Below are 25,603 nucleotides of genomic sequence, written 5' to 3'. Positions count from 1 at the left end.
GGGAATGTCCTCTACATGTCTCCTAATAGTAATTAACAGCAAAAATCTCATTCGTTGTGCGACATGTTTGAAAATGTATCTATACCCACTGCCAAAGACAAAACTCTAAACACATTTTCGCTTCTCTCTGAGTCTTCACTATGGTACGTAACACTCTGACTCAGATCTAAAAAGTGTTGACACATGTAAACATAGATGTTGAAAGGGATCCTTCATACACACATCTTTCCTTCGGGCAGAATCTGCTCAGGTGCTTCTATTGCATATATGGAGTTATATAAACAAGTGCCAACCAATAGTCTTCCTGTGCTGTCTGTCCAAAATCCAACAGTCACTTGTCAGCTACATGTCTCCCTGGAGGGTAATTCTGTCCTTTAGATGCTGCAGTCAGACTTTAGACCGGCTCATAACCGACACAGCTGTAAACTGCAGACACTATTGATCGGCGAGGGGGACCAGTGGGCTCTGTGATGCCGGGAGAGTCTGGACATATAGCAATATTTTCATTTGTAATGTCATATTTTGACCTCATTTGCATGATAGCTAAACTCTCACTGTCTCCTGGATAAAAACTCTGATTTCCTGTGGGTAGAAAGGTTGACCACTTGAAAGGTGGTCATAGTTTTGTCTTCTCCTGCACCTGCGTGGACAGAGGAAGTTTGTCTGCGTGTGTGGCAGATGAGGTGACAATGAACAAACTCATCCCGATCCTGTGAAAAAACCAAAGCTGAGTCCCTTTCCCAACACCAACAAGCTCTCCGCACGAAAAAAAAAAAAACGTGTTTGCAGCTATTTGGCTGACAAAAACCTCAGGCACAGGTTCTTTTTTCTATCACACCAGATACAGGGTGCTGAAGAAGGGGAATTCAGAACCTGGGCGTTATTTTGTACGGGTTCTCAGACTGTGGAATTTCTCATACTCTGTTGACTCTACTCTACTGCAGCTTGGACCGAAATGATGGAGGAGATGTGTGATAAAATGACTTCACTCTTTTCTTGATGCAACTGGAACAACACTCTGGTTTCCCTCAAGAAGGTACTGCTTCTACAAGATATAAAAAGACATCTTTGTAAAGCAGCCATCACTCCTAGCTGAAAAAAAACAAACAAACAAACAAACAAACAAAAAAAAAACTGGAAGAAATATGTGCCAACCTGAAAAGTACCCCAACATGAGCATTGGACGATTCATGGCTTTGTTAATGAGGGGCCCTTCAAAGTTTTGGGGTCCTTATCACAGGACTCTGACCCCTGAGGTGACCAGCAGGACCTATCAACAGACATGGGGTTTGTCCTCCATCTTATCTGGCATCGCGGCCCTTGATCTTTCCCCCGACCTGGCTCAAGCATCGCAGTCCCGTCCCTTTCCACTTCATCGTCATCCCCTTAACTTCCTCGGTCCGGAGCACCTCCGTCATCACCCTCCCATCTGACCCAGCACCTGACTCCACCCCAAAAGCTGACCCTGCCGTCCTTCCCCAGGGTGACTCCACCCCCTTCACCTGGAGACGACGATGCGGAGGACCGGGTTGACGGCTCAAAAGCCGCCTTGTTCCACAACATCATAACAGCCGACGTGCGTCATTTGCTCAAGGTCACCGTGAGCAAGTACCGGGAAGAGAACTGCTTCGGATGCTTGATCAACCATCCTAGCCAGAAACAACACCAATGTCTCAAAAGTAATTTCTCCCCACAGATTTTGCATTTTGGTATAGTTAAGTATTGCAAAAACTCCTCTCTCATTTTCCCGATCCCAGCCTTCCCTGCCGTCAGGGGTTCAGCCACGACCCCTATCAAGGTCAGAGTGGCTTGAAGTGATGTCATTTTCACTTAACACTCGGCCATGCATGGAGGGGGGTAGGGGTGACACCATCATAATATATGCTAATTTATGCAAATTATTTAAACAGACAACAACAGAACCTGTCATCCGTCCATCAATCAATTCAAATGGCGATGGAGATGATATGTAGTACGTAGGTCCCTCTCTTCTAAGTCTCTGTTGTTGCTGCACTAACCACCAGAGGCACAAGGTGTTCCAACTAAAAAGCCTTTATTTCACACATACCCGCTAATGAACTGCAAACTGATCTGCCGATCACTCATGCAGTCCCCTTAACCCCCTGTCCATCCAGCACGCAGCTGTGTTTGAACGAGCTGATGAGCTCCCCTGGCCCCGCTGTGTAGAGCCACCTCAGCCTCATAAACACACAATAGAATGATACAAAATCAAGTCAGAAACACTGTGTCCCTCTTTAGGAGAGCAGCACAGAACACCGAGTCACATCTCTGGCAGCTTGGTGAATGCACAGTACGTTCAGTATTTTCTCTTTTCTATTTTCAAATCCGCCAGTGTCTGAATAAAATCACCTGGGTCCTGATTGCAATGCATGTTCACTAGCTTGTTTTATATTTTGTCTGTGCCTTCCAAACAACACCAGGAATGTCCCAGCTGAAGACTTGAGATATGGTTACATTTTCCCAGGTGAACTTAAACCTAACTTTCAGTGTGGCTTTTCTGCTGCACAGTCAGTCCCTGATGGGAGTTTAGTTACTTTAGCTGAAGTATCGGTGCCATTCAACGGCCCTGCGTGCACTGAATGGCAAATAAGACGAGGGTGTGCTTTTACATGCTGCTCTGCTAATTCCTGGTGTGATTTCTACTGCATGTGCTCAAAGAGCCAAAAGACTTGTTCTTGGAAAGCGAGGCACTTGATGTTAGCATCAGCCTGGTTGCCTCCACAAAACGTAGATATTACAACTTTTCCTTCTCCCTCCAGCTCGAGGTTAACTATTTCAAATGGTTTTATTGATAGAATATTTTAATTCAAAGACACTAATGTGTTTAGAATATGAAATATTTCCCTCCATTACACAATATTGATTTGACAAATGACAGTCCTATTGCATTTATTATTATTATTATTTTATTCTTTAATTAATATTATTATTTATTCTTTCCACATTTTAGGGATGAATGCTCTTGCCTTTGACTTGGATTTGAAACTTAAGTTAGATAAACCTGACATTTGCTGAATGTTTGCAAAGGAAGTAACACATGAGGACCTTAAAGAGAATGCCACACTTAACTCCTCTGCAGTGGAGTGCGTGGCACAATTTGACCATCTTGTTTTAATCTTCTTGCAGCCTTTCAGCGTGGATGAAATCAATGCAGTAAGCTGAAGCTGAACACATGTGCAGTGGTCTGAATATTTCATTTGACTGTTTGTGGTGTGAAGCTGACTGATGTATATTATTTAGTCAGTAGTGTGGAGGAGTGTTTGTATCACACAGGAAGATGAGGTGAAACAAAGGATTGTGAAAAATATTTTTCAACAATATATCAATTGTCTCGATTATCTGGAGCCCTGAAGATGAGTTTTAACTGTGTGACTTAGTCTTGATGAGATATGATTTACTGTTTTCAAAATACGTATAATTATTCAGATTGAAATGGTATTTATTCATCTTCATGTGATTTCTGATGTATCCGAGTTTTTTTTTTCTTTTGAAAGCACATGTTGAGGTCTTACACTGTAAAACAGATTAACAGTCTCAGTCCCACAGTTTGTTTTTTTATTTCACCTCTTCCCCCATGCAGTGCTGAGTGTACTGACTATCTTCCCCAGTGAAGATAGTCCGATCAGATATCTGAGTACAGGACAGAAAGAGGAACAGGTCTTGGTTAATTTTTGACTGAACTGTCAGCTGATGCTGGGAGTTCCTTTATATAATGGGGAAATTTCTGTCCAACTTTCTGCCGCAAGGAGGACATTAAAGGTGACTATGGCGCTGTACGGAAAAATGCTAAAGTTTCTATCGCTATCTTTATTTGTTAATAGTTTTTTTTAGGTAACTTGGGCTTTAATTTATTTGTTGAAATTAGATATGGAAGTGAGGCCTTGAAGACTTGGTGACAGTATATATTTGTTTGGAGTTTGCAATTTCCTAACTAGTCGAGGATAAGATACCAAACTGTAGAATTTTCCACTGGGGATTAATAAAGCATTTCTGATTCTTTATGCACTCATTTGGAAAAAAAAAGGATGTCATTTGCCTGTTTAATTTGGAAGTATTAACCTGTCAATGTGTCATTTTATTTTAAATATGTTGATCAAACAGGCCTCACTGCCTTTGATTATTTTTTTTTTTTTTACCCCAGACAGGCTGTCAAGATGCGTGGTACCCTTGCTATTTGTGCTCTGGCGGCACTGCTGCTGACCGTATCCGGGGAACATCACTATCATCATAGCAACGGCCATGAGGGAGAGTTGAACTGCCACAAGCTTTCCCCTCCTAATGCTGACTTTGGCTTTGCCCTCTACAAAAATCTGAATGCCAAAGCAGCTGATGGAAAGAACATCTTCTACTCCCCGCTGGGCATCGCCACAGCCCTGTCCATGCTGTCCACAGGGGCCCGCGGTGAGACCCACAGCCAGCTGTTCGCCACCTTGGGCTACACCGGCCACACCCAGGAAAAGATCAACGAGGCATATAGGCATCTTTTCATGATGCTTGGCAACAGCCAGGAGGAGCAGCAGCTGGATGTTGGCAACGTTGTTGCGGTGCGCTCCGGTTTCAGCCCCGCGGAGCAGTTCGTGACAGACATCAGGCATTACTACGCTGGTGAGACCTTCAATGTCGACTTCAGCAAAACCGAGGAGGCTGTGGCTGAGATCAACAGATTAATTGCCAGTAAAACACAGGAAAAGATTAAAGATATGGTGAAGGACCTGAACCCTGATATGGCCATGGTGCTGATCAACTACGTCTACTTCAGAGGTAGGACACAGAACTCAACTCTTTAAGGAACATGACATCCATATAGAGAGCCACATGCCATGCTTCCATGAACACACACTTCCTCAGACAGACCATATATATACGTAAATATATGTGACATTAACACTTTGGAGCATTTTAAAATATGTAACCACTTTCATTAGGATCCACCAGCTATATTTGCATCACTTTAATTCAGCCTCACTGTCTTGTACAGGACAGTGGGAGAAACCCTTTGACAGTAACCTGACACAGAAGGCAGACTTCCATGTGGATGAAACCACCAAAGTCCAGGTGGACATGATGAGAAGGATGGGACGCTACGAATTCTATCAGGACATCGACAACCACACCACTGTTGTCATGCTGCCATACAAGGGTAACACCTCCATGATGATCGTCCTGCCTGATGAGGGAAAGATGGCAGAGGTGGAAGGCTACATCTCCAAGGACTACATCAGACACTGGCATGACAACCTCTTCAGGAAGTAAGAGAGGAAGCTGATGTATTTACTACTATTTGCACAGAGAGACAGAATGAAAATAACCTGGACTTGGAATGAGGAAATGCTCATCTGTCCATAATAAGTTCAGCTCAAATAGCACAAATGAGCCTTTGGTTAATTGTTCCAGTGATTCTGACATTACTGATGCTTGGTGTTTTTCAGCTCTGTGGATCTGTTCCTGCCAAAATTCTCCATTACCGCAGATGCCTCCCTGGATAACTCCCTTAAGGAATTAGGAATTACTACCGCCTTTTCTGACCACGCTGATTTCTCTGGCATGTCTGCTGGCGTCAAACTTAAACTTTCAAAGGTAGGCTGAAAATTGAGAACTTTCAACGAATGTACTTGCTTTGTGATCGATTTCAAATACTTTCGAGTAGATTTCGAGTAGAAAAAGAGTCTTTTTAAAGTTTGGCCTCGGTAACGTTGGACTCTGACCGCCTCCTCCTGGTACCTCTGCAGGCGTCCCACCAGGCTGTGCTGAGCGTGGATGAGACAGGAACAGAGGCAGCTGCTGGCACCACACTTGAAATTATGCCCATGAGTATGCCTGAGACCATGACGCTCAACAGGCCATTCCTGGTCTTCATCGTGGAGCATTCCACCAGGAACATCCTATTCATGGGCAAGATCAGCAACCCCACAGCCATGTAAAGACGCTGCAGGGATATGAGTGTTGCATTTGTTTGTTTTCACACCGCTGTGCATTTCTGTAGCTTCTGAATGTCAGTTCGTTTGTACCTCAGCATCCAAAAGACCTGTGTCACGGTGATATCTAGCATTAAGTAAGAAATATCAATCTATTGATGTCTTTGTAGTCTGGCAGCATGGCACATCTTATTCCATCCACCATCTGAACCTGACTCTGTGACAATTGTCCAAATCCATCATTAAATAATGTGTGCAGCAGACTTTTGTTATGATCATTCGTATATACGTCACATGAAGTGTGTTATTATGGTTTGGATCTTTCAATGTGGTTAGACATTTCAAATAAAAGCTTGTCATGAAAAACTGGCCTTTTATATTTTTTCTGCAAAAGTTAACACTGCTATATCACTGAATGCATAAAATACTTTTGAGAATTCTGAATTAAATTTCATCAGTAAACAATGTTGGATTTTAACTAACTAAAAGCTAATTTAGATCCCAATCTTCCTTGGATAAATGTCTGCACCTCAGATGATTCTGATGAAGTTAGTGTGAAGACAAAATTGAAAGAAAGATGCACCTAAACTGATATTGAGCGATTTCTATCTACCTGCATCCGTTTATGGGAAGCACCACAGGCCCTACTATCTATCTTCATGGATTAAAACTCTTGCTTTGAACTATTTCTTCCTTTTTCTACCACAGCGCCAATGACAAGTTTGGGCCATGTCTCCGGTCAGAGAAACTAAAGGGAACCATTCAAGTTTTTGTTCCTGTTGCTTGGGACGCTTTGGTAATGGTCCTAAACTGGAACCATTTCCCTTCTGTTAACTCCGTTTAAGGAGCACCATGCTACAGCCTGCAAGATGGGCCTTAATGAATTTGATTAGCCTGTTTGTACCTTAGCAGTTATATTTAAACACCTCCTGTAAAAGAAAATCAGTATAAAACGCTTCCGTACCAAATCAGTAACATATTTCATTTTCAATAACACTCAACATCATCGATGTCCTCTCTTCAATAATATATTACTCCCCTGCACAGCTGAGTGTGTGACCTGGTCATATCTCAGTTCTCCATCTTAGATTGATTTAGAAATCCCAGATTTACCGCAACAGTTTGCTGTATCATTACAGAGCAGAGACTCTGCTCCCTTGACCTTGTGAGAACGTTAACTTCAGTCATGAAAGCTCGACACAACCAAGATGGTGACAGCTGTAGCCTGAAAACAAACATATGTGAAATAAATTTAAATTTAATTGATGAACACGAAACAAGAAAAATATTTTGAGCCAGTATAGTACAGCATAGTAATAAAACCAATAAACATTGTTGTAAAACGATGAAGACCATCAAATGAGGTGTCGGAAAAAACGCATGTATCCATGGAATGAAAGTTGGTTAGGAACAACAAGACAATGATCCGCTTTGGCTAAAAATGAGAAATTGCTATTTCATTCATTCATCTGTTTTCGGGTCGCAGTGGCTGCTGGAGCCAATCCCAGCTCACAATGAGTGAGGGCTGGACACACCCTGCACAGATCATTTTTCAGCAAAGTTACGAAAAGTGATGAAATAAAAGAAAGGTTTACCACATTGGCATCAACATCTAATGGGTTCCTCCTTACCCTGTCTGCATTCCCTGCACCAGGTGTTGGTGCAAAGCAGTTTAGCACTTTTTGAGTTAACCTGCCGAGAAAGAAACAAACAACCAAACACACAGGTATACAAAGGCAAATGCATAACCTCCTCGATGGAGGCTGTGAAATGATCCCACTAAGCACTCTGTCCTCTGTCCTCCTCCCTTCCACAACTGATGTGGATTTACTGCTGGGCAGGTAACACGAGCAGATGGAGGAGGGGCTGCTGTGTCAGCTAAACAGCCAGGCTACATCCAGTCAGCTTTCATTCAGCATCTTCATAGCGATTTACTCTTAACCTAACAACTCTGATATGGCTAACACATACTGGCGGTGGACGGGAGGCTGCAGACAAAGCTGAACATACAAATTACCACTCCTCTGCAAGTTCATTTAACTGCTGTTTTGATGAGTGACTCCCATTGGCTTTTTACTGGGAAGCATTTTATTGCACGAACAATGCAGTAATGTATTCTCCCCTGGTGTTCACTGTGTGTGTGTGTGTGTGTGTGTGTGGAGCTCAGCCTTACCTTAGGTCAAACAGACACAGACAGCAGAGGAACGAAACGCTATTAGCAGTGTGCGCTATTAAAGAAAAGCCTATTTTCCTCTGTGCTCTTGAAATAATAGGAATCCCCCCCGCAGCTATAGTGGTCCCCTTGTGTTAGCATTATGTTTCTTAGCATCCCCTTATAATATTTTAGCATACTAATTGTAAACCTACCACAGTCTTTTGCCCGTGTTGAGTGCGGTGAGTTGTCTTACATCAATAATGATGATGAAAAAAAAAAAAAAAAAAAAGGCTGATCCTTGTTAATTTTTAATAGAGCTGTCAGCTGGCCATCTTGTATTTGAAATTCTATTGCACGTAATGGTGAAATATCTGCCAAACAGCAGCGAAGGGGACGCCAACGGTATGACTAATGGCTCTCACTGCCTAATATGCAGAATGTTTTTTTTTTTTTTTTTTGAGAGCGCAGATGTAAATGCATAAATTACATGACATTTGGAATACATTTCATTTGCAGTGAAGCTGGCAAGGTGTCCGACAGCTTCGATGCCTCGTGTTTAGAAGTAGGATGATATCATGGACATGCATCTTCTAAAAACTGTTCTGACGCTGAACCGCCACCTGCTGTCAGTCTCTTCCCTTCCGTCCATCACATTAAATGTCTACGTTCGAACAAGTTCCCTCCCTTTCCCTCCAGACAGCCTTTGAAGATGTGTGGTGTCTTTGTGAGGTGTGCACTTGTGTCACTGATTTTGGCTGTGGCCTGGGCTGACCACCCCCACATTAGGACGAGCTGAGTGGCCACAAGCTGTCTACTAATAAATCTGACTTTGCCTTTGCCCTCTGCAAACATTCGAATGCCAAGGCTGCAGCTGGAAAGAACATCTTCTTGTCACTCCCACCTCCATCGCTCTGTCCATGCTGTCTGTGGGGACTTGGGCTGAGACCCACAGCCAGCTGTTCTCCACCTTGGGCTACAGCAACTTAAATCAGACTCAGGCCAATGCAGCATGCAAGCGTTTCCTCCACATGGGTGTGACCATGCATAGCCAAGCAATACTACTCTGGTACGGTCTTCAAAGTTGACTTTAACTGACCCGATGAGGCTGCAGCTGAAATAAACAGTCTGTGCTAACAAAACCCAGAACAATATAAAATATGGTACGGGACCTGAGCCCTGACCTGGCCATGGCCCTTAATGATTGGGTCTACTTCACAAGTTCAAGTCCATGTCTAATTGCAATGGAGGGACACAAACCCTAAAATAAAAGAAATAAAAAAAAAAATAATAAATAAAAAAAAAATAAATAAAATAAACCAAAAAACTTTGAATGTGAGCTGACACATTAGGCAGACTTCAATATGCACGGGAACACCACAGTTTGAGCGGACTTGATATCGAGGATGGATCAATACAGAGTCCACAGCGACGTGCAAAAGCACGCAACCATTGTCATGCTGCCCTACAAGGGGCAACGCCTACACGATGACCGGCATGCCCGACCAAGGAAAGACAACAGAGGTGGAGCGCTATATCGATAATAACGTCGTCGACCAATGTACTGTATGTATTCACTGACCCTGGGGGTAAGAAGAATCAAATATTCTTCTGAGTCTTCATATAGAGTCTTCATAGATTAATTCATAGGTGCAGTTAGAGTTCATGGAGTGGCAAACCCATGGGCTGAAAAATAAACCCAACACTTAAGGAGGAATTGCCACTGAATGAAGATCGACTCTATAACTCACCAGATTTGAAGCGGACCATAGTTAAAAGTGCGCCACTTTGACTGACTGGTTTGACTCAATCCAGCATGAACCAAAGTCTTGGTTGCACCTCTTTGTCGATTTCAGATGAGCCAGGCACTGCCATGATGGCACTTGATGGCTCACACTCACGAAAACTGCTCTTGAAAAACTGACGCAGCGATATCACAAAGGTTCCATCCAGCTTTATGAGCAGTCTCTTTGGCACACTTACTCGAACAATTTATGCTGAACAGGGCACCTTGCTGTACAGTGGCATCAGGAGAGGTAATATTTGGCCGTCAGTGATTGGATCAGAATAACCTGGATGAGAAAATTTTGATTGGATCTTAAAACAAGCAGTGATATATTCCTGATTCTCAGAGTTTAACTTGATTAGACAAGCTGTTAATTAACTGCTATATTCCAGTCATTCAGACGCTGGCGATATTCTGTGATCATAGATGTGTGCTGCTGTAATCAACAAAGTTTTCCATCTCTGTTGGCGGCTCCCTGGAGGCCACAGGGAAGGAAACGGGCATTACCAACGGCTTTTGAGAACTTTTTGATTTCTCTGGTGCGTCCTGGGTAGTCATCCTCAAACAAAAGTAGGAGAGACATTTCTTCTTGGGCTTATTTAGTGGTCAATAACTGCAGATTATGGTTGTGCTCCTCGAGAAGACTGAAAATATCCTTTAGCTTCAACAGTTTGAAGTGACACTTCCCACTTTTCCTCAACGGGCACCCCACAAGGCTGCACTGACTGTTTTTCAGTGTGATTAAATAATTGTATTCAGTTTCACACTTCATTCTTAGCGGCGTATTATTTTCTCAAATCTCATTCAGGCTCCCCTGATTTGTTCATAAATTCTAAATGAGTTTCGTTTTTTTTTTTTGTTTTTTTTTTAGATTAATTTTTCTTTATGAATAAAGTCATGTGGGTCAGCTGGAAGAAAACACTCTGAGGTATATGGGAGCTAAATGTTGGGGGTTCATGACCTAAGCCTGACATGGTCGCTGAGTCAACAGAAAGAGAGAGGATGTGTAACCTGGTGGACATCAGCCTCACATGACTCTGCGTCCTTTGACCTGTCAACAGAGGAGTTGGCGGCAGAGGTGTTTACACAATCACTGCACACATACTTTGTCTCCCGTCAGTGCCCACACACACATTGACTTCTGTGGAGGATGCGAGTTCGAAGTGTGTGATTCACAGAGTGGGTAGCTCTTCAGAGGGGCTGATATTCCATTCTACTCAAGTATTGTGGAGAAATGGACCCCAATCTGCACTGTTTCTGCTCATTTCTCAGCTGATTGGCCCTCTGTGTACAGCCTGCATAGGCATTTTAGGATTACACACATATATACAAAGTCATGTACTATTTTTCACCTACTTTTAAATGCTTCCACTCTCCGTGCAGCACAAAACAGTAAATGGGCACTTGAGACTTGCTTGAAATGTGCAGTAAAAATTTTTTTTGGCACAGCAATACTTGGAGCTGAGGTGCAGAATAATTACAAAAGAGTTCACTCCCTTATCCCTTAACACTGTTGTCATGGCGTGCAGAAATCAATAGAGAAACAGCACCAGCTGCAAATAAAAAGTAAATCTGCTACACAAACAACAAACGGCATGGTTTACAATCCTGTTTTCTATAATGTCAAGAATGTTCAATCTGTAGTAAAAGGACTATTATATATGCACAACTAATGGTACAGTCATTGTTTGGTCAGTATGAAGGAGTGAGGTGAGGTTTTCCCAGATTGGTAAACAACGCAACGCAATGTCCTCAAATAGTCTTACATTTTGTTCCTCGTTCTCTCTAAAATCATATTTCTACCTGACTCACTGTGACCTCAAACTGAAAACAAGCCCCTAAAGACTGACTTGTTTCAGAGCGAACCACTGTTAGGCAGACAAAGTTTTTGTTCTCAGTTTCAATCTTATCTTATCAAGGTGCTTATTTTAACGATAAAATCAGAACTTTGGCGTTTTCTTTTTTTCTCTCCAAGAGATCATATATTATATAGTGTTACTGAAACGTAAGGCATTTTTTAGGGAGTCAGGGAGTTACTCTCTAAGTCAACCTGGTGGGGAATTTCGGATACATTGTTATACATTACATTTTCAATTATATTGCCTTTGCATGTATTTAATAATTAATGGTCTTCCAAGCATCTTCCCAGCTAAATCCCAGTTCCTAAATTCAACCTGGATTGTTTTGAAGACTTTGTTGTTATTGTTACATAAATGAACTGGAAACACTATCTTTAACAACACAAACCTTGCATTTATATAGCAGTGTAGCTTGTAGCTTTAGGCTAAGAAATAATAGCAAGCCATCTGTGTTTGGCTAGCATGAGTTCGTTAGCACCGTTCACCTCGGGTTCACTAACGTGCCACAGTGAACCCATGCTCCGGGTGAAATCAGAGCTCTGGACCGATAGAATAACACGTCCTAATGAGCCGAAGGTGGTGAAATAGTCATTTTCCCCTGCTTCTCAGTTTTCTGTGTAGCCACCAGCCCATGCACCAAAAGGTTCAGAGTTGAAAGTTAACCCTTTTATACCTGACCAAGGAAATAATGGACATAAATTTTGATATCTTTTTTTTTTTTTTTCAATCTGACGTTTGACAAAATGTAAACAAAAAACAAAAAACATATTTGCTTTTTTTTGTTTCCATCATAGTTATTACATCGGCCATTACACCCAATTCTGGCAGTAACAAGAAGTTTTCTCCTTGGCCATCTGTAACATTTGTATATTTATATCTGCACCTTTACTTTTTTTCAAGAAGTTGCCATTTATTTTCTCCATTTCTTTTTCTTTTGTTTTGCCAATGGGATGGTCTCATAAATGTATGTATGAGATATGATAGGAACAGCATTATAGGGTAAAAGCAGGCACAATTGTTTTTTATCCTGGGCACCCTTTGTATGAACTTGCATGGGTGAAAAACGCATCAAGGCATTCATGACTGACCGTGACAGTGGCCCATAATCACATCTTACCAGAATGCTATTTTCATATTATTGCATATTAGTACAGCCTACAGCAGATTGCAATGATGGTTGCCTATTTGACCAAGAAAAAAGCCAGACTGTTGAGAAGTTAGATTGACCTGTTCTGCTCAAAGCAGAATGAATATTTCATTAAAACAATGGGGGGAGGCTGAAGTGTCAGCATGACCACTTCAGTGGCCAAGTATCTACACACGTTGAAGAGGAGCACAGTTATATTGTGAATAGTCCCAGCAAACGGTGCACACTGCTTTGCTGTGGTCATCAGAACGTGATGGAAACTAGCTCTGCTATGTCTTTATCATTCAAGCAAAACCAAGCAAAACTACGATTTATTTGGGAAATCATTTTCTTCTGCTGTTGAAATCATGATTTGGAATGAATTCAGCCTCATCTACCGGGACAGACTTTATGAGTTATTTAACTTCACCGCAATCATTATTTGGATGAACAAAAAAAAGCGGGAACCAAAGAAATGAAAGAAATGCAGAAAATGAATCTTTCTTGAGTTTCTTTGTTGATCATTTAAGATTAAGGATGAAGAGCCAGGCCTGAAGACATCTGTGCTGACAGTGGGAAAGGGATGAACAGATTCTAAAGTTTGGTCGGTTGACATCGTGGCAAGCTCTGATTGTTTGCTGAACAATGGAAATGGAAAAAACATGAACTTCTGCTCAGTGTCATTAGACGGGGAGGTTTGGCCTTGAGCCGGTCACGACATGCACAAAGCCAGAGCCGCTGCACATGCATGTACTGTTGAAAAGGCCCTGATGCATGCTGGGAGATTCTACCTTTCATGCCCACCTACCAAGATGTACAGCATAAAATTGGATGATAGAATTGCTACAATACGCTACAGATGTGCTGTGTGTGAGGCATAGAAGATTATGCATGCTGAAAAAGTACATTTCACAAATGTATATTTCATGCCGAACACTGTAAAGGCAACTTACAAGTAACATGCCTTATGCTTCAATTATAGGCAAAGTTGTGTCTGCACTGTAGTAACCCCCCCCCCCACAACCCATCCACAAACTCAACATTATTTTTGAGCCTCCGCACAAAGATGTGTTCATTAGTGTCGAGCTCCACGACTCTCCGTCTTCAACTGGTGAAAATCTCTCAGATCTCCCTGCTTTGGTTATTATTCCTGCTTGAAGAAGATCAAATGCGTGGCGCTCCAATGCAAATCAAGACACGATGTGACACATTGTGAAGTGGGCATCTATAATGCATACACCGCCAGGTTGAGCGTGTGTGAGTCCTAATGCCGGCTATTTTAGCTTCACGCTGTCTCACGTGCTTCCTGCTGTCGGCTGTGATGGCAGGAGAAACGGCGTAACACTGTTGTGAGACTGACTGACAGACAAAGGCGGAGAAAAAACCAAGTAATGAGATAACCGGGCGTTCTCAGGTTTTTTGACATCACACATTGTCTATTCCAGTGTTCAACACATATGTGACATTGAGAGCGCAGGCTGTTGCAGTCTGACGGAAGGGCCGCCTGCAAATTAGTTTTTGTTCTCTCAGCAGCTGTCATATGTTGTGATCATGCCGCTGACTTTCTCTGAGTTCAAGTGGCAAAGTGTATTTCTACTGCATCTCTGCTGTCTGGTTGTTGAATAATGTTAGAAAGACAGGCACAAAGTCACTGCAGCCATTCTGAAGTAACAAATTACAACAAATCTGTTAATGTTACTTAAAATTGCACATTGAGGGTGTTCATGTAACATGATTTGTTGGGTGCTGGTTACCTCTGTCGCCTTACAGTCAACAGGTTCTGGATTTGAACCTGAGGCCTGGGATCTTTCTGTGTGGGGTTTGCATTTCTGCATGGGTTACCAGACAGGAAGATACACCTTGCCTGTATTCGCCTGTGTTTCTTCTGGCCCAGTGCACACCCAGTCTAAGTCTGGTCCATGTACAGTTTGACGGACAGCATTCTACTTCCACATCTGGACTAACTATGGTGCACACAGAAAACCCTCTGGCTATCAGCCAGCGCTAAAGACTAACAGCTGCACTGAAGTACATAGAGTGCATAGTGTATAGTCTAGTGTAAATTTCATTTCCATCCCTCCAGGCACTCTGACTTCCTCCCACAGTCCAGAGACAGTATGTTTAGTTAAAAATGGCAATTCTGAAGTGTTGGTTGTCTCTCTGTGTCAACCCTTAATAGACTAATAACCTTTTCCACAGTGTCCCCTGGCCTTAACCAGCCCCTCGTGACCCTGCGGAGATAAGCCATCTTGTTGATAGATAAATAGGTTGCTAGAAATTACAGACCCGTAGAAAATTCTCACCCAATCATGCAGTCTCCTTCAGTGCCGTTCTGCCCCCTTTCAGCTGTGCTGCTTTTGTTTTTGGTTTGCAAAATTATTGTTGTGGTTCTCCGCATCCTGTCCTGCCACACCAGGTGGATACTTTTAACGATCAGGTTCTAATAAATGACTTTCAGCTCCCTGTCGTGCAGACAAATTCAACAACTAGCTGAAGAGCCAGATATTTCCCTCAGGAGGCTGTGGAGAGATGAAAACCAGAACTAAAAGGAGATTGAATATTGGAATAGAGTCTTTATGAATACAATTACTAATACAGCGGTGTTGTTGTCTGTATGAAGTGAATGTGAATAAACAAAATAAACTCTGTGCTCATAACTTGTTTCTCCTCCCTCTACTGTAAGTAGCCCAAGTAAAAATTGCCTTCCTGCAGGTTTCAGACCTTTATGTTTTTATACAGTGCTCATAGAATGACCAATATATTAGACTAAACCATGACTTTATGCTTTTAGGTCATTTTCATGACCAATGCCTTTTTCAGCATGACTAATTGCTGGCTATTAAATGTCAATATAACCCTTTAACTGACCTCGCTCTGTGGTCAATTCATGTAGGTGGATCCCACTTGAAAACAAATGTGCCAGCGCAGTAAAAAAAAAAACAAAAAAAAACTCTTCTAACCTGCACAGATGAACTCTTATCAGAGTAATTCTCCAGAGTTTAAATAATTTAACTCTCAATGGAGATCAGATTAACTGGGAAGAAGATAGCGGAAGACAACAAAGTACAAAAGTCATGAAAAGTTAGATGCATGATAACACATCCCCCTCATGGCAAACATAGCCTCTGTAGTCTGGCTTCTATAGGCGTTTTTCATCATGGCACAACATGATACAGTGATATAATCAATCAACGCTATCATTTATCTGGGGCCCAGTAAATGGAACTAGAGGAACAAACCGTGCCCTGCTTGCTGGCATTAAGTCGTGTACGCATTCCCCTTGTTACCGTAACATTGATGGATGAAGACACAACGGTCCGATTTGGGCAGCAACCCTAAAGAAGTTAGGAGGATGCAGCTGGCTGCTGCTGCTGCCATCGACGGCCGTATTCTCCTATTCATTCCTCACTGGGCTCACAATTACAGATTAACTCATAAACAGGAGAGGCCATGTGAATCCGAGCATTTCCATGTCCTCTCTGTCTTTATGTGGAGAACGACGTGCAGTGTGATACGACAGAGACAACTGAAAAGGTATTTGTTTGGCAACACGTAAGAAAAATAATGTTTGTCTCAAAACTAGATTTTTATATACAATATGAGTGTCTACTATATTAGATAGGATGAGAATAAATCAGTTTGGCCTCTGAGTTTAGTGGACAGACTGATCTTGTGTGTGTTAGCTCAGATCAGAAGCTATTTATGAGAAGAGCTTCTCCAAAAACAGATCAATATGACTCCCAGTAAAAATTCCCTGTTTTGATATTTCCACATCTTTTTTTATTTAGCTAACGCTGGCTAAAGTTAGCCTCTGTTTGTGTTTGACCAAGCTTCCCTGTGCTGACATTTAAAGTTAATCTGATGAGGGTCAGTCAACAACCCATAAAAAAAAAAAACAAAACAAAACAGTTCCTCATTAAACCAATGTCTGATTTTAATTTCCATGTGTTGGGGAAACAGTAGGAACGAGAACTGCATCGATAACTTCAGTGTTCTCTGATGAGAAAGCTACTGCAAATGAAGGGCAAAAGAACGAAGTGACTGTAAATATTTAACCTAAAAATTTGTACTTGACCCATTAAGGCCAACCTCAGTGACAAACAAACACACCTTCATAATGATAGTTATTTTCAGACTGAACAAATATAATGTGGGGAAATGTACCTTTTACTGATGAGATACAGCTGCGGTCTCTTACACGAGTGCAACACTTTCCTTTATTTATCTTGGTACTTACGCACATGCATATATAAGTACTGAATGCAAATACATTGAATGGCCATTGCAGGAAGATATAACTGTGTAGAAAGTCTTCAAAATTGAGTGTGAGTTCATAAAAACTTGTGTTTTGCTTATAGTTACCGGCGTTTTGCTCCAGCATGAAACTTCCACAGCACTGAGAATGGTCATTTTAGTGATGGAGGAGATATTTCAAGTATTTTGATATTCATAGCCTCTGGATCTGGCAATAAAGGAAAAAGCATAAATGATTTTATTTAAGATAGAAAACTATAGTTATATTGATTTTTTTCACATTATTATTCAATGCAGAGTATTTGACATGCCTTCAAACACATCTGTAGAGGATCTATTAATACACACAGGCAACACACACACACGCACGTACGCACACGAGCACTCGTGAATGGAAATGACATAATTTTTCTTTACTCCACTAGACACATGCACACCCACAAACACACATGCACAAGCACAAAACATACCAGTAGGTGGCACTGTTGCGTCGGAGCCGCGGTTCTTGCACCTTGCCATTGTTCATTTAAAGCTCTACTCATTTGAGTTTGTAATTTACACCAAAATTTAAAGCACAGCGGCCATTGATTTGTTTGCTTTACACATCAAAGTCAGATGAGTTGAATGCTTGCGAAGGTCATGCAAAGGCTCTGTGTCCTATCATATGCGTGCCTCAGCCAAAGAAAAACAAATTAAAGGGTAAGGAGGGGGGGGGGGGGGGGGGGTCTGTCCTGAATGAGAACAGCATTTATTGTTATTTTTAAAATTTTTTCATAAACTTGGATAATGAAAAAAAAGAAAAAAAGAAGAAGCTAGGCCAAAGCTTTAATCTGTCTCTGTGGGGAGATAACTACAGGCTTCTACAGCAGATTAGCACATAATTTGGTGAGTTATGGTTGTTTATTCACACAAATCTTGACCAAAGATCATCATTCATGGCCAGCATGCTTTAAAATTCCATTTTTCAGGTCTGTTTCTCATTAAGATGTTTCTTTACACAGATTTTGGCATTGTGACCAGCCAAGAGGATAAATCTAGTGGTTTTTCCTTAAATAAGCATCAATAATGAAAACCACTGAACATACCATGTGTCATAAAGCTATAATACCAATAATGTCTGGCGATAACCTTGTTAAATGCGAATCAAAGCCTAAGCAAAGAGAATGACGCAAGAGTCATGCTGACAGAGAGAGGGTGCTTCAGCATCAAAGATAAACAATAAGGACACTGTAAATATGCTTTATTCAAGTCTGACTTGCCACAGAAGGAAGACAAGAGGACTCCATGTGGAAGCCTCTGTTGCAGAAAGGGGATAAACTCACCAGAAACTAAAAACGTTTGTATGCATGGGGCATTTGGTTGTGATTTGTTATTACAGTAACTCATACTGACAGTCCAAAGCACATCACTCACTTACTGCACTGACCTATGGGTCTGTGTTCGCACACACACACACACACACACACACACATATAAATCTCACACATACACATTGTTAATGTGCGTGAAGCCATCCCGAGTGGCTGCCATCTTGATGTTTGAACATGATGTTCGACGCCACGACCCTGAAACCTAAGTTTGTCTTTGCTGTTGACAAATAGGATTAGACATAACATGTTTGAACAGAGAACCTGCTGCACTGGAGGATTGAGTGCCTCTGTGTCGCAGTTGCATTGTTTCAATCCAGGTCAGTGGCGAGACAGCAGCTGCATATCATTATTATTCTCCTGTCAGAATCACACAGCTCTTTAGTTCTGAGGTTTGTGGCAGCAACGCATGGTATAGTCATCATCTAATATGTTCATATGTCTTTTAGAGACATCCTAGATCACACACATACACAGACACATTTTTACCACGTCATCTCCTACAAGCTGCGTAATTGAGGTAATCAGTAGATACAGGATCTATAAAGATACACAGCAGGTGTTGACATTCATTAATTCATTAATCTTCTACCACTAATCAGTGGTAGGTAGTCAACTAACATGTTGTCTTTGGATGGAGGGAGGAAACCAGAGTACCTGGAAGAAATCCATGCAGGCAGAGGGAGAACATGCAAACTCCACACAAAAAGGCTCCAGGCCCAGGAACTGAATCCTCGATTTTCTTGTTGTGGGGCAGCAGGGCTAACCACTATGCCACCGTTCTGCCCAGGTGTTGACATAAAGAGCTCAAATACATTTACCCTCTCAAGAGTGCTGTCCTGTGCATCACTGTGACTGAAGAGCTGAGACCTTGCTCTTAAACTTGGTAAGAGTGCACTTAAGCGAGTATGATGAAGTAGTAATAGACAGCAGTGGAAACATTAGTAGAAACAGCAGCATTGAGCACCCATTGAAAACAGACAGAATGTCCCATAAAAACAAAATGAACAGTGGGGCAGAATGTGACAAAAAAGAAAGAAAGAAAAAAAATTAATTCTAATGATTAGTCCCCACATATCGTGGATTTTTCAACATGGGAAAATCTTTGAAAGCATTTCTTCTAGTTTATGTTCATTTAACAATCAACATTTATCCGTTGCAGGACCTTTATCTTACGTTGTTACTGCCTACATTTATCAGTGTTGTTCCACACACACTGATCCTCACACAAAGCTTCTGAAGAAGAATAAAAGGGGAACAGGAAAACACATCAACAGCGGAATACAAAAATAGTCTGTATTGATTCCTTTTGAAATTCGTTTTACACGTGATTCATTAAATAAGTTAAGGTGCTAATGTGGAGACAGCTTTCCACTAACAAGGTATGCTGAGCCTCTCAGGCGTCAAACACAATCTACGTCATATCAAAATACACAATGCTTATGATGGCAACACAAGGATTTTGACCTTCTGATTTATTAATCATTAATTTCATGTGTCGTCGTTGGTTGCTTGATCTGAAGAAGAGCTCTTAGACTGTATAGATTAATGGTAGTCATTCAAATTTACAGACGTGCCTTTAACCCCCTCACATGCACATTATTAGGAGACAAAATCATTTACAAGAGTCTGTTGATGACTTTTTTAGTCAAGTACAAATTGATTTACAACTCCCTTATGTTGGGATGGAGGAAAAAAAATGGAAAAATGCCAAATAAAGTCACTGGCACCAGCATATTAAATTTGAAAATACGCCAATTTTCCCGGTTTTCCCGGGTGGGTGTCTCAACATGTTTGGGTTTTTGACTGAGCAGTCGATGTTATAATGTAAAATGTAAATTATAATTACATAATATATAATATTATATCACATGTTAGTCATGTTTTACCTGTTTCATGCTAACCCAGATATTTAATAAACACGTCTGCGCTTACTTGGTTTCTTATTGAGACTAAGACAAAAAGACTAAGTCCTGATATACTGCTAGCATCATTAGCTTCACTTAGCATAAGTGTGTTTTAAACAGGAAACAGCTTTTCTAGTTGAACAATGACAACCAACGATCTATGAGGCTCCAAACAGCTCAAAAACAGGAGAAGTTTTTACATTGAGCAGCATCAATCTATCATTTAAAACTCTGCAAGGAAGAGCATTTCACAAAATGTTAACCCATTCCTTCAGGCACCGTTTGAAAAGCAATGCGTGTGTGGCTCATAATGCTGCATCGCTAAATACCACCTGATAGTGACCAGGCAGAATCCTTATCTAACCTCCTAACTCACCTACAGACTGTGTCTAAAACTGGATGTACTCTAGTCCTGAAAACGAAACCATACTTCACAGCCTTAAATCTGCATTTTATCTACTGACCGACACTGGGCGGCTGCACACATTTTAAAAAGAAGTCAGACTTCACTGAAGTTTATGGGAAAAAGGCTCTACTTCTACATACATTCACTCGCTCCCTAAATGGTTCCCATGCGTTAATAATATCAGTCTCTAGTTCAAAGTCTTTTTCAATTCAGCGTTTCTTAAAATGGCCCCATTTAAAGGAAAATAGACCATCAAGCAGGGCATAGATTAGAGTGTGACTGTACCACACAATCACAACAGAGCGGGTCAAATCCCACCATCACTCCTCCTCAGCTCCGCCTTCTCCTCAAATTATGGTTTAGTCTGGATGTCCTTTTAAGAGATGACTGACGGATAAATTATAAACTTGAGGCTTTGAAACCAATGGTTGACAGGGCCTCACCTCAGCTGAATTCTGTGTTGTTGTTTGGTTCAAATCCAGGCATTAGTAGACCAACCTAGAAACCTGTAGTGAGGTTGGGTCACATCCTGCCTGCGTGGCTGATGTGCAGTTTCGACAGCTAAAATAATCAGAAGACTGACTTTGTTCTGCGCCTGCAGAAAGCTTGCTATTGTGTCCCGTGAAACACTGAGACACAGTGCACCGACATACAGGTCTGTAACGTACTACAGCTGCTGATCTGACCATCAACACTGTGAGAGAATTCTGAGTGAGTGCAGCTTTTATTCTGTAGCGTATTCACAACAAGAGTTCAAATGTGACTTGAGGTGCAACAGAAATCAGACAGACTAGCATCACTGACAACTTCTTCAGGGCAAAGCTTCATCATCTGCTAATGGAAAACATGGTCTCAATGTCGCTGCAGGGCGAGCCCATCTCCTTCCAAGCCAGGCGGCAACGTGATCAATAGGCAAAACCAATGTCGTTCCCATAATCATAGACGCGAGTTTTTGATTTCACGCTACTGTCAAAAACTCTGAAACGTAGAGGACCTTTTGACAGCAGAGGAACTCGGGTATAGACAGATTGACATACTGAGACTGTGAGAGAGACAATCAATAGATCAACTTTTGTGTCCAGTGCTTAATGTCCAGTGCTTAATGAAAAGACACTGCAGCAGATGAATAAAGTGCTGCCAAACAGAAGTCTTCAGCGGCCTCATCTGCCTTGAGTTCGATGTCCTGTTCAGTTCAATACTCAGGCTGCTTGTCCTCCACTATTGACCCAGTGCTTAATGGCTTTCCTTGGACAAGCATCATTCAACCTGCACTCCATTGCTGCTGTTTTCCTATCTATCTATCTATCTATTTATTAATACTACTTCTAGCAATAATAATAATTATTATAATTACTGTAAAAGCTATAACTGTTCTTCTTAGTTCATCATCTAGTCCAAGTGGATGCTTGTGCCAAATCTGAAAAAATTGTTGAAGTTTTGAAGAGAAATCTTGTCTGTGAGCATAGACAACTGATGAACAAAACCTAATACTGGGGCTTTTTCCAGAACAATGAACACATCATATCTGATGTTTCAGATCCGATGTCTTTGTCAATATTTAAAAGAGCATTGTAGAGGTTGCCTGTAAACAAAAGTTGTGTTTGCAATCACTGTTCCTCATCAAAACACACTGTGTGTGTCCTTGATGTCTGACAAAAGTGTCGCATAGTAAAGTCACAATCTTCCCTGAATTTTAACCATGTGCTTTGAATTGACTTATTACCATAGACACATTAATCATGGTTTGAGACACAGAAGCAAACAAGGAAAATGTCAATGCAGTCCCGTTAAATGTGCAAAAAATTGTTAATTTAAAACGCAACTCTATTATGTTGATAAAAAAACAGCAACAACATCAATAGGGTGTCCATATACTTTTGACCTCATGTATGTACATCATGCAGTATATAAATCCATTGCGTGTGTCTCTTACTAGCAGCATTAGCTCATAAATCATCCATCTAGTGGCTTCACTGGATCCTAGATGCTTCTGTGGGACAGCAAGGTGCAGCCATGTCTTGTAGCGTCCTTGTTAAAAGTGCTTGCAGCATTTTATGCGTCCGCTAGCACCATGAACTGCTGCCCTGGGATTTATAACACCTCATTATCAAGCCATCATAAAACCCTCATGTTTATAAATGTTAATGCTGGTGATTTATATTTAAATGTCATCCATATATCGCATTTGAAAGGTGTGTTAATGAGGAGGAATGCTGAGGAGGGAGGGCGTGGAAAAGGCTGACTGACAGGCGGACGGATATGTCAGATGAGAGGAACCCTGAGAGGGAATGAAAAATGAATTTCCCGTGATGACTTTAATACCGCCATCTTATTGTTCTTCACTTTTTGCTTGGCAGTTTGTCATGAAAGCCGCACGTCCCATGTGGCATATCTGCCATCAATTAATTATGGATACCTCTGCTTTAGCTACAGTAAGAACTGACACTTTGATTATTCTGTGCTGTGGTGATTAATATTTTCCTGTACAGTGTTCGTGCATGTGTGTGTGCCACTTCAGATCTCACAGATAAACTGATACTATCTGTCTGCGGAGAGATAAAAAAGCGAATGAGAGAGTGAAAGTCCCTCTCTCTGCTCCTCTCCACAGGAAGTGACACACTTCCACATCAAAGCTGAATTGTAGCTTATTAGTGTGGCAGAGTGAGACCAGTGGTACGATTCAAACGCTCATGCTCACTTTCAATTACACTTTTGGGGATAGATTCATATTTATATCTGGGAGCAACATCATCATCAAAGCAAACAAAGCGTGCACATGCTCTCCCTCTCTGACGTCAACGAGAAATAGAGCTCCTTATTTGAGCCAAATGATCAAATTTCATCACCAAAGATATCAATTCTTATTCGCTTGTACAGGATAAAAATGAGTGTGGAGTGATCTTGCATCACTCCACATGAGCAAGGACCTGGTTTTAATGATGAGCTCTTTGATAGTTTCTCTGACAAAACAGAGGTTGAGAGTTTGGGATTTGGTAGACTTGATAGTAAGGGAACTTATCTGTGGCTAAAACAAGTTGATTTCCCGCAGCAGAACAGGTAATGTGTTCCAGAGCTCTGGTAATAGATGTCATTTCAGCAGCTTCAGCAAAGATTTGACCTTCAGGGTTGTCTCCTTTTTACTTCGTCCAAATTACATTCCAGATTTTGGCTTTGACTCACACAGTTTAGATTTAGAACCACCCCTATGCCTTCATCGCATATCTGTTTATATATTCCCATCCAAAAGTCAAAATTGAGCAAGACAATAGAGCAGAGCCGGGGTTGAGTTGAGGTGACATGACTAAAACGAAAACAATCAAGGCTGAGGCTCCTAGTCGCTATTTTATCACGTGTGATGTGAAAGTTTTCGCAAGTTTCGGTCCATTGTTTAGTTCTTATGACAGAAAGTCACCGTTTTGGCTCTCTCTCGGCTCTCATATCAACTCAGTTTCCATGAGCAGCTGTATTCAATTAAAAAGGCTCTGATAAACTGTTACCTTTCCTGAGCCAAACAGTGGGCAGCTTAAGGGTCTATTTTCCCACAGCTCTTTGTTAAAGCTGCATGCTGTCAGACATTACATTTCCAGAAGGCATTCAAGCGGTTTGATTTATGAATAAAACAGATCAAGATGAAGACTTATTATATTTGTACATATAACGCGTGTTATATGTGCTGAAATTTGTGTATGTCGCTGAAACAGCCGTGGGACTGTATACTTAAAAATTCCTAAGGGGAGGAAATAAGTCATTAGGGCCTCACACATGTGCAACACCCATAAAACACGTGAATGTCCACCAGCGCCTGACTACACTAACATAATTTAGGAAGACATTTTAATCCAACTGGGGGACAACACTAAAGTTTCAATGCAGTCGTGGAGTATGGACAAAGTACTGCATCTGCTTAATAAGACAAAGTGCAGAGAGATCAGAGAGATCAGACCAAGAGGTCCCAGTCAACGCGAGTTAGGCATGTCAGGGGAGTTAGAGGTGTTAGGAGAGGAGGTACTGAAGAGTCCTGGAGATAGAGAGGGATACTCACCCTCTCTTAGCCTTTGGGCCCTTCTCTATTGTGGAAACATAACAGGAAACCGTCTGTATCAGCTTGTGTTCATGGACGGCAATGGCAGATGACAATCCTTGGAGGATACATAGAAGCCAAAAGGGCAGCATGAGTCCATAAGACTGAGTTTGAGAAGAAGTCACTATGTGGGCTGCAGTGGTGACATGAGTTTGATCACCTTTCAGTAAGAGGTTTAGTGTTTTTGAGGGTGGCTCTACCAGTCTAACACTAACCCAAAACACGCTCCAACAATAAAGGAGAAGAAAGTAATTTTGTCTTCATTCAATCCAACATCTGTGGATCAAATAACTGGCAGTCAGGAAAAGGCACCAACTGAAAGATGAGAGGCCCAAGTGATTCAGCAAAACTACCAGCTGGGAAGTGATTTAAGATTTTGATAGAACAGAAACGATTCATTTGGAGTGACTCCTCAAAGGGCGCGCTTCAAAATATGAGTAAAAGGGTCCCACTATTTTTCCTTTATGGCATGTTCATCTGGTGTATTCTCTGAGTGATGTGTTACATGAAAAATACAAAACAATTTTTTTTCAGTTCCTCTAAATATAAATATAAATATAAACCATAGCCATGCCAATTTCATATTTTAAAAGTGAGAGTACCATTCATTTTAGCCACATCTGTATATCAATACCATTTTACAGCTTGCGGGCCTGAATCTGCAACAGCAATCAACTGAATGTGAAAGTGACAGATCGGGTTATCTGATGGACAGCATGAGTTGGGCAT

General features: G+C 41.4%; 1 protein-coding gene and 1 pseudogene across 3 annotated transcripts; both read left to right on the top strand.

The window, feature by feature from the left end:
- The first annotated feature begins 3,738 nt into the window (after window positions 1–3,738).
- LOC115037833 (alpha-1-antitrypsin homolog) lies at window positions 3,739–6,292 on the top strand. Of its 3 annotated transcripts, none has more exons than XM_029496591.1 (5): window positions 3,739–3,780; window positions 4,163–4,782; window positions 5,000–5,270; window positions 5,451–5,598; window positions 5,751–5,942. In XM_029496591.1, exons 2-5 carry the CDS (start codon window positions 4,176–4,178, stop codon window positions 5,940–5,942), a joined length of 1,218 nt encoding a protein of 405 aa, XP_029352451.1. In that variant the 5' UTR covers window positions 3,739–3,780; window positions 4,163–4,175. The 3 variants fall into 3 exon arrangements, with proteins under 3 accessions (XP_029352451.1, XP_029352452.1, XP_029352453.1); XM_029496592.1 differs by lacking the exon at window positions 3,739–3,780 and adding an exon at window positions 3,790–3,852; XM_029496593.1 differs by lacking the exon at window positions 3,739–3,780 and having other exon boundaries at window positions 4,176–4,782; window positions 5,751–6,292.
- A 2,158-nt stretch (window positions 6,293–8,450) lies between these two features.
- Window positions 8,451–9,632, top strand: LOC115038247 (alpha-1-antitrypsin homolog; annotated as a pseudogene).
- The last annotated feature ends 15,971 nt before the right edge of the window (window positions 9,633–25,603 follow it).

Source organism: Echeneis naucrates, chromosome 24, assembly GCF_900963305.1.
Source record: "Echeneis naucrates chromosome 24, fEcheNa1.1, whole genome shotgun sequence".
In the NCBI taxonomy this organism is placed as follows: domain Eukaryota; kingdom Metazoa; phylum Chordata; class Actinopteri; order Carangiformes; family Echeneidae; genus Echeneis; species Echeneis naucrates.
The sequence above is the reverse complement of the archived record's forward strand: the minus strand, read 5'-3'. Positions and strand labels throughout refer to the sequence as shown.